Below are 8,699 nucleotides of genomic sequence, written 5' to 3'. Positions count from 1 at the left end.
TTCTATATGCTGGCTATACCAGTTTACATTTCCATCCACAGCGCTAAGTGTTTCTTTCTTTCTACATCCTCACCAATCTAAGATTTCTTTAACCTTAAAAATCAGCTTTATTGAGATGTAATTCTTACACAGTAAAACGTGTGTGTGTGCTCAGTCATTGGTTGCGTCTGACTCTTTTCAACGCCATGGACCGTAGCCTTCCAGGTTCCTCTGTCCATGGGATTCTCCAGGCATGAATAGTGCTGTTTTTTATTTGCAGAGAGTTTCTCAACAATTAGGAAACACTGCCACCATGTGGCTGTCGGCCAAACAGTAATGTAAACTGCCAGGTTTTCTCTGATGTTTAATAAAGGAGAGAACAAAACCCTTGATTCAAAGTAAATCAATCTTAATGTAAAAAGGAGAAGTTTTTCCAAGAAATCAATACCTGGGTTCAATTTTCGGATTTCTTACTTTGTTTTTAAAATTCCCATCTAAATCTTCAGGGATTCTGATCCCAAGAATCCTTTCTAGCCCCAGAAACCCCTAGCTCAGAATCAATCTACAATTTCCAGGTCAGTTTGGCATCAAATTGTCTCCAGGCCGTTTCCCTCCGTGGTGGTAGATTCTATTTCAGTAGTAGGTCTGTTCTTGGATGGTTCCACAGTTGGACAGACCCAGACTCAAATATTTTTCTTTCTTTCTTTCTTTCTTTTAAGTTTGGCGACTCGGGCAAATCACTTAACTTCTCTAAGTCTCAGTGACTTCATCTGTAAAATGGAGGGAACACCTTTTCACAGGGTGATTGTGAAGATGCAACATGATGTGTATATGTCCCTGGCCCATCACAAGGAAGTCCTCTTCCTTCCGCTCTGTCCTGGAGGGCGTATTGTCGTTGAGCACGCAAGATGTACTGGTCTGATTTGACACCCGAGGTTTACCAGGTTCTCCAGCAACGTTCCCTGAGAACGTTGGAGCTACTCATCCCCTCAGGCTTTGGGAGGACACCGCTATTTCCGTGCGTTGCCTACCAACGTTGGGGAGGCTGGCGATTGCAATCCATGCATCTCCCGGGTGCGCAGCCAGCTGCAGGTGCGTGGGCATGAGCGGGGAGGTGTTCATTCCTCGCCCCTCCCTTCCTCGGGATTGGGGGTGTAAATGGATAATTCAATCGCCGTGGGACTCGGCTCGGTGGATTGGCTGTCTCAGCTCGCCTCCGCCCTCGACACTCCCCATCTCCCCGCCCGCGCGTCCCAGGTGGCTCAGGCGCCCTGTGGCGCTCTCTGTTTACCTTGAGAGCCGGTCCAAGTTGGGCTCCATCTCTGCATTTGCTCCCCTCTAAGGCCCCGCCCTCTGGGGAAGTGGGGAGAAAACCGGGCCGAGCCTTTCTTCTCCCTTCCCCTCCCCCGGACTGCCCAGAGAGGTCGGGTAAGGGGAACCTGGTGTGTGTGGGAGGGGGAGTCTCAGAATTGGGGGATCTGGCTGTTATCCCGCTCTTGTACGGCGCGGACCTGGAGTTCTAGCCCTAGGCCTGAACACCGGCCCGTCCCGCCCACCCCCCCCCCCCCCCCCCGCCTCCGTCCTGTTGTGCTCAGGGCTGGATCTCAGGTATGCTAAGATCCATAAAGGAGACACAGACGTGGCGACTTCTCTGATAGATGTTCCACCTTCCCCAGGAGGTGATGACCCCCAAGCCAACCGGACCCCCGGACGGGGGCTGGGGCTGGGTGGTGGCGGCCGCAGGGTTCGCGGTGAATGGGCTCTCCTACGGGGTGTTACGCTCCCTGGGCCTCGCCTTCCCTGACTTCGCGGAGTATTTTGACCGAAACGCTCAGGAGACGGCTTGGGTCAGCGCCCTGGCCCTGGCAGTGCAGCAGGCAGCCAGTGAGGAGGGGCCCCGAGGTGGGAGGTAGGAACTGGGGTGGGGGGAAGTGCCGTGAGAGCAGTGGTAGAGGACACACTTGACTAGTTAACAAACAACCTAAGAAAAGTCGACCCTTAGAGTTCGACCTTCAGACCTAGGTCGAATTTAAAATTCTAAGTTCTAGAATTGAGTGGGGCTTGAGATGAAGCGGGGCAGGGTGGCGGTGGTGGTGTTGCTCTAAGGCGGGGGAGAAGTTTAGGCCAGGAAAACAGCCAATGAGAACTGTTCGAGCGAGTTTGGGGGTCCAGGGGGCGTGCCTTCCCTTGACTCCGCCCCCTTCCAGGCCCAGTAGGCAGTGCCCTGAGCACCCGCTGGGGGGCGCGCCCCGTCGTGATGGTTGGGGGCGTCCTCACCTCGCTCGGCTTCGTCTTCTCGGCTTTCGCCCACAGTCTGCTGCACCTCTACCTTGGCCTGGGCGTCCTTGCTGGTGAGGGGAGAGGGATACCCGGGTTCTTAAGGGGGTGATGGTGGAGATAGAAGCTTGTCGGGTAGGGAAGCCGAGAGGGCGAGGGCCTCCTGCGAGAAACGGAGCTAGGATGGCAGGGCCTGGCAACCCTGGTTTCTGTCTTTACCCGGTGCTATCCATTCACAGGCTCCGGCTGGGCGCTGGTGTTCGCCCCTGCCCTGGGGACTGTCTCCCGTTACTTCTCCCGCCGTCGAGTCTTGGCCGTGGGGCTGGCACTCACGGGCAACGGGGCCTCCTCGCTGCTCCTGGCGCCTGCTTTGCAGCTCCTCCTTGATAATTTTGGCTGGCGGGGCTCCCTGCTCCTCCTCGGAGCCGTCACCCTCCACCTCACCCCCTGTGGCGCCCTGCTACGACCCCTGGCGCTTCCTGGAGACCCCCTGGCCCTGCCCCGAAGCCCTCTAGCTGCCCTCGGCCTCGGTCTCTTCAGACACCGGGCCTTCCTAGTTTTGACACTAGGAACGGCCTTAGTGGGGGTCGGTTACTTCATCCCCTACGTGCACTTGGCTCCTCACGCTTTAGATCGGGGCCTGGGCGGGTATGGGGCAGCGCTGGTGGTGGCGGCGGCTGCGGTGGGGGATATCGGCGCTCGGCTCCTCTGCGGGTGGCTGGCGGACCAGGGTTGGGTGCCCCTCCCGCGGTTGCTGACGGTATTCGGGGCTCTGACAGGCCTGGGGCTGCTGGCGGTGGGATTGGTGCCCGTGGTGGGGAACGAGGACAGCTGGGGGGGCCCCCTGCTGGCAGCGGCTGGGGTCTACGGCCTGAGCGCCGGAAGTTACGCCCCGTTGATTTTCTGTGTGCTCCCGGAGCTGGTGGGCATCGGAAATGTGGTACAGGCCACCGGTCTGGTGATGCTGCTGCTGAGCCTCGGGGGGCTTCTAGGCCCTCCCCTATCAGGTAAGGGCCAGAGCCAGCAGATCCGCTCGCCACCCTCACCCCCCACCTGCATCTGGGGACCCAGGCCTCTAAGTTCCTTTCCCTCTCCTCTCAGGCTTCCTAAGGGATGAGACCGGAGACTTCACCGCCTCCTTCCTCACGTGCGGCTCTTTCGTCCTCTCTGGCAGCTTCGTCTATTTGGGGCTGCCCAAGGCGCTGCCCTCCTGCCGTCCGGCCTCACGTCCAGGAACTCCACCCCCTGAGATGGGGGAGCTGCTCCCGGTCCCTCAGGTTGCCCTGCTCTCCCCAGGAGACCCTCACTCCACTCTGGACACCACTTGTTGAGCCCCTCCCCCAATAAAGACTTTTTATCTGCTTTTCCTGCAAGCTCCAATTGTTAGGCAATCTACGCTGCAAACAGTCTGCTTAAGATATCCAGAGAAGCTGGTTGATGGGAACAGGATCCCCCTGAGCCATGGCAGGCGGGGTGTTTATCCTGTCAGTCCATTTCTCTTTGCCATTATAACAGGAAACCTTTGAGGCACTCCCTGTCTGTCTGCTTCAGGTTTGTTGGAGGCAGAGGGGTGCTCATGAGTGCTAGCTGCCCCATCCTCATTTCCCAGATAAGTCTTTCTGCATTTCAGTCCCCCTTTACTGGCCTGAGGAAAATACAAGCATCTCAGACTTCTCTCTTAGCTTTATCTCTCCCTTCCAAACTAGCACCCCTCCCCCACATCTCACACCATTTTCTTAATTTCTAAGTTACAGGGGAGAGTGGGAAAGAGGGAAGTCTGTGGGCAAGTGGGAGAAACTGTGGTCCAGAGAGCAGACTCCAGGGTTAAATGCTCTGGGTCACCAGAGGTCCTGGATACCTCCCCTCCACTCCCCAGTTTGACCCTATTCAGCCCACTCAGGCTTATGGGCCCAAGCACTTTCTGAGGTTCTGAGTTTTGTCCAGTTTTCTTTTTTTTAATTTTTATTTATTTATTATTATTATTTTTTTTTCCAGTTTTCTTATTCAGTTTTATCCCAAAGACAGATCTTTTCCAAGGAGGGCAACATTAGAGATCACATGTAAAAAAAACTATGATAAGTATCTTGGCCTTTGATTTTCCACAGTTGATTCACAGCTCAGTGGAGCAGGCTGAACTCCTGGATCCTTCAGAAAAAGTTGTGGGAGCAAACAAGAGACAAGAATCCTCGAGAAAATAAAAAGGGTTGGCACACACATTGCAGGAGCCCCACGCCTGCTCTGAGGGGCAGGGAGGGGGTGCAGATCAAGATGCTTAAGGCATTGTGGTTCTCTGGGTGCCAAGATGGGGCAGGAGAAGACCTGGAGCCACCAACCTCTTGTTTTGTGGGTCTGTCTGCCCCTTCTTGGAGTTCAATCCTCTCCCAGCCCCTCCTCAGGCAGGGGGACTTTGGTATCCAGTGCCTCTGTTACAAGGTCCTGGGGCTTGGAGGTAGGAGCTGAGAAGCAGAAGAAGTGGGGCAAAGTGATGAGAACTCCACTTCCTGCCAGAAGGAAGGCCCCAGCTACCACAAAAGAAGCTGTGTAGTTGCCTGTCACATCCCGGAGGTAGCCTAGGTTCAAAAGAGAAAAAGAATACACATGGGTGATCTGTTTCCTGGGACTGATGGCTCTGACACATTTTGGGGTGGAGGGATGAAAATGATCCTTAACCCATCATCTTGGAAGAGTTCAGACTGGGTGAGCGTGAGAACTCTGGTTTCCCAAGGGCCCTCAAAATGTCACTTCAACCACCTTCCTGCCTTCAGAAAGGACTGCCAAACTAGCCAGTTTAGGGCATCCCCAGATTTGGGGATACAGATTGAGTCAGCCACACCTGTGCCTTTCTTTCTCTTCCATGCCTTCAGTTAATAGTTAGAGGACAACATTAAGGGTCTGAAGGGTCTGGCTTCTGAAGCGTGGGGAACTTCGACCAGAGGGCTCAGGCCCCTGGGCTGGGGCCCAGTGGGCCAAGGGAAAAGGCAGGCACTAGCATGCTATGTCTGGCGGAATCCTCTGAAAACCCCAGCTGTAGGTACACTGCCAAGGGTGCCTCAGAGGTCCTCTTAATCTTTCCACAGCCCCAGTTTCTTTCCCCCAGACCTGTTTCAAGGCTGCTGTGATTGACTATATGGGCTGTGCATCTTCCATGGCAGAGGGCAGTATTAACATATGCTATGTCTATTCCCCTCCCCCCCACCCCCCCGCATGGTAAAACACAGCAGCCATGGCCCACCTGGAAATCCTATTCCCCTTACCTGACAGAGGAGCCCCCAGAAGCCCCCCGATGCTTTCTACCATCTGTACCAGTCCCAGGCCACAGTATATCTTTCCAGTCCCCACCAGTTCAGGCAGCACGGAGAAGGCCACTGGGGTCAGGGCCCCCGATGTGAAGCCATAGGCCACAGTCAGGGCCACCAAGCTAGTGGGCACCTCAGCCACAGGGTACAGGGCCAGTATCACCCCAGTCAGGGTGGTCCAGAGCATCAGGAGTCTTGCCACAGGCCCTGGGACAGCATCGCCTAGCCACCCAGAAGCCACACGCCCCACAAGGTCAGAAATAGCCGCCACCGAGAGGAGGAAGGCAGCGGGCAGTGGGTCCCAACCCAGGTCCCGAAGATGGGCCACCAGGTGCACGTAGGGAATGAAGTAGCCAGTGTTGATCAGGGTGATGGCAATGGTGTAACGGAGGAAGGGGCCGTGACACAGGAGGGAGGTGATCTGGGCCCCAGGGCCACCCACGACAGGGTCCTCAGCTAGGGAGAGTGGACGGAGAAGAGCACCGCAGGCCACTAAGTGAAGGGAGAGGGCGGACACCAGCAGTAGGGCCCCCCGCCAGGCATAGTGGTTGAGCAGCCATTGGAAGAGTGGGGCAAAAGCAAAGGAGGAGAGGCCCACGCCCGTCAGTGCCAGCCCGGTGGCCAGGGATCGCCGGCGAGAGAAGTAACGGGACAGGCAGGCCAGGGTTGGAGTGAAGGTCAAGGCCCAGCCAGATCCTGTCAAAAAGGAAGAAGTGGGGGTTGAGGACCCCTTAAGGAATTCAAACACCCAGTCATCCCAACACTGCCCAGCAACAAAGTGGAGCACAGGCCTAAATCACAACCCTGGTTCGATACTTTCTAGCTGTATGACCTTGTGTACCTTAACCTCCTGACTTCAATCTCATCTGCAAAATGGAGGTAATATAGCTTAGCAGACTCTGGAAGCTTACAGACACTGTTTGTAAAGTCACTACCACAGAACTTTGGAGTTAGACCTGGGCTCTACCATTGCTGGCTGTGTGAACTTCATTTGCCAGATTGCATAAGCTTTAAAGACTTTCCGCATCTGTAAATAGGATAATGATGTTTATTTTACGGCCACAGTATCTTACACAACTTTACAGTAATTCATTCCTTTACATTCCAGTTCCACCAGTTCTTGCCTTGAATCTTTGAATTTCCTGATTTCCCCTAACCTGTTTATCACTTTAGTTACCTCTGTTAAGAATTCCCTTCCAGGCAGAGGTGCTAGCTAAAACTTTCTCTGAGAGAGTCCCCTGTCTTTAGGAAGGAGCAGGAAGAAGGTAAAAGTCCTGAGGCCAAAAAGACTCAGGTTTTGACTCACTGGCCCTGCTCAGGGTCTCACCTGAGAGCAACCCAATACTCAGGTACAGGTGGGTCAAGGAGGTAGCAAAGGAGGCGAGCAGCATCCCCAGTGCAGCCAGGATACCCCCGGTCATCACCACGGGCCTGGGACCGAACTTCGTGCTCAGCACACTGCCCACTGGACCTGGAGAAGAGGAAGATTTCTGCGAGAAAATCTCAGGCGTCCTTCTCCAGCACCACTTCCCCTCCCCAAGTCCTTTACTGTCCCCGCATCCCCCACTCCCTTCCGAGGGTCGAGGGACACAGGATTCCGGACCTAGGCGCAGCACTCACTCCCGAACTGCTGCACCGCGATTCCTATGGAGGCGATCCAGGAGACTCGCGCGGCCGGCTCTTCAAACACCGCCACAAATTCCACAAAGAAGACGCCGAAGGAACGGAGCACCCCGAACACCAGCGCCGACTGGAAGAACGCTGAGAGCACCACCATCCATCCCCAGCCCCCGTCGGGGGGCTCGGCCCTGTAAGCCATCTGGGTGGTAACAGGGCTGCCTCTGTAAGCCCCTTCGGGAGCGGAGCTCGGGTCGTTCCACCTCTGCCCACCCACCCAGCCGGACAGCTCGGGGCCGCGCCGGAGAGGCGAGGGTGGCAGAGAGGAAAGTACCAACGAGGGCTTGAAAGCTGCAGAGAGGCTGCGTGAGACGCCTGCGCTTCTCCCCTAGTGGGGGCGATTATAATGGGGAGACTAGGCCCGAGCTGGCCCCCACGTTCAGCGCCGGGGGGCGTGGCTCCGCTGGCTTCAAATCTGGAGTCGAGGCCTGGGCGGGACAGACTGGGGAGGGGGCTGAACTGGGCCCCACCCCTGAGGTGCGCCCGTCTCCAGGTGGATTATCCATTTTATCATTGAAAGTGTTACACCTGGCCAGCCAGGGTCTGCATCCCTGTCCGAAGCTCACCAATAAGGACTCGGGACTCCTCAGCAGGGGGCGGAGCCAGAGGGGCGGGGCGGAGTTTAGAACCCGTCCTGTACTAGACAACGAATGGGGCGCATGCGTGGAGAGAGGACTTTCGGAGGCCAAATAGTTGGGCCCCACGTGACCCAGGAGTGTGCACTGCTGCAGCTTCGGTCCCCTGTCCACCTAGTGGGCTAATTTGATCCGGCTTCTGCACAGAGATGCGCACGTAAGGAGTCCGTGGGGGTTGGTGGTGGATAAGCTGGTTCAGGAGAGGAAAACATATTTAGTAAGGGGTCCAGGATTTGAAACGCGGGGCGGGGGTAGGGGGCGTAGAGCGATTATGAGATAAGATTAAATCTAGATGCCTGGATGGAGAGGGTTGAGAGGCCAAGGAAAGAGGAGAATGGGCTGTTGGATTCCTGGCATATATTTCTGTAATGGGAACTTGTTCCTGTCCCTTCTGTTCCCACTAACAGGAAACCTGCAGGTCACAGAGACCAAAAATAACTGGGCAGAGGAAGTGCATCTGTGAAGTCACTCAGAGCCGCACCAGCACCCGTCTTCAGTGGGGCTGGAAACTTTCCCTCTGCCCTCTGGTAACAACCACTTCCTACTGGGGGCAGGAGGAGAAGGGGATGACAGAGGATGAGACGGCTGGATGGCATCACTGACTCGATGGACGTGAGTCTGAGTGAATTCCGAGAGTTGGTGATGGACAGGCAGCCCTGGCGTGCTGCGATTCATGGGGTCGCAAAGAGCCGGACACGACTGAGCGACTGAACTGAACTGAACCACATTTTTCGATCCCATGATGGGATAGACTAAAAGAGACAAGCCATGACCACTGGTACAATCAGCCCTTTCTTCCCAACCAGTACCCAGTTCCTCCAGCCTTATGTAGCAC

At 55.7% G+C, this 8,699-nt stretch overlaps 2 protein-coding genes across 5 annotated transcripts; one reads left to right on the top strand and one right to left on the bottom strand.

Annotated features, from left to right (window-relative positions):
• The first annotated feature begins 1,277 nt into the window (after positions 1-1,277).
• Positions 1,278-3,621, top strand: SLC16A11 (solute carrier family 16 member 11). Of its 3 annotated transcripts, none has more exons than XM_052658398.1 (5): positions 1,278-1,407; positions 1,656-1,888; positions 2,187-2,330; positions 2,496-3,263; positions 3,358-3,621. In XM_052658398.1, exons 2-5 carry the CDS (start codon positions 1,735-1,737, stop codon positions 3,585-3,587), a joined length of 1,296 nt encoding a protein of 431 aa, XP_052514358.1. In that variant the 5' UTR covers positions 1,278-1,407; positions 1,656-1,734; the 3' UTR covers positions 3,588-3,621. The 3 variants fall into 3 exon arrangements, with proteins under 3 accessions (XP_052514358.1, XP_052514357.1, XP_052514356.1); XM_052658397.1 differs by having other exon boundaries at positions 1,282-1,402; positions 1,656-1,863; XM_052658396.1 differs by having other exon boundaries at positions 1,284-1,407; positions 1,656-1,863.
• Positions 3,622-4,258: 637 nt separating this feature from the next.
• Positions 4,259-7,739, bottom strand: SLC16A13 (solute carrier family 16 member 13). 2 transcript variants are annotated; one of them, XM_052658496.1, is made up of 5 exons: positions 7,173-7,739; positions 6,880-7,023; positions 5,511-6,248; positions 4,590-4,826; positions 4,259-4,441 (listed from the first exon to the last, which is right to left on the bottom strand). In XM_052658496.1, the coding sequence occupies exons 1-4, from the start codon at positions 7,369-7,371 to the stop codon at positions 4,627-4,629; spliced, it is 1,281 nt and encodes a 426-aa protein (XP_052514456.1). In that variant the 5' UTR covers positions 7,372-7,739; the 3' UTR covers positions 4,259-4,441; positions 4,590-4,626. The 2 variants fall into 2 exon arrangements, with proteins under 2 accessions (XP_052514456.1, XP_052514455.1); XM_052658495.1 differs by having other exon boundaries at positions 4,259-4,826.
• Between the last annotated feature and the right edge of the window lie 960 nt (positions 7,740-8,699).

The sequence above is a fragment of the Budorcas taxicolor genome, chromosome 19 (assembly GCF_023091745.1).
Source record: "Budorcas taxicolor isolate Tak-1 chromosome 19, Takin1.1, whole genome shotgun sequence".
Classification (NCBI taxonomy): Eukaryota; Metazoa; Chordata; class Mammalia; order Artiodactyla; family Bovidae; genus Budorcas; species Budorcas taxicolor.
The sequence above is the reverse complement of the archived record's forward strand: the minus strand, read 5'-3'. Positions and strand labels throughout refer to the sequence as shown.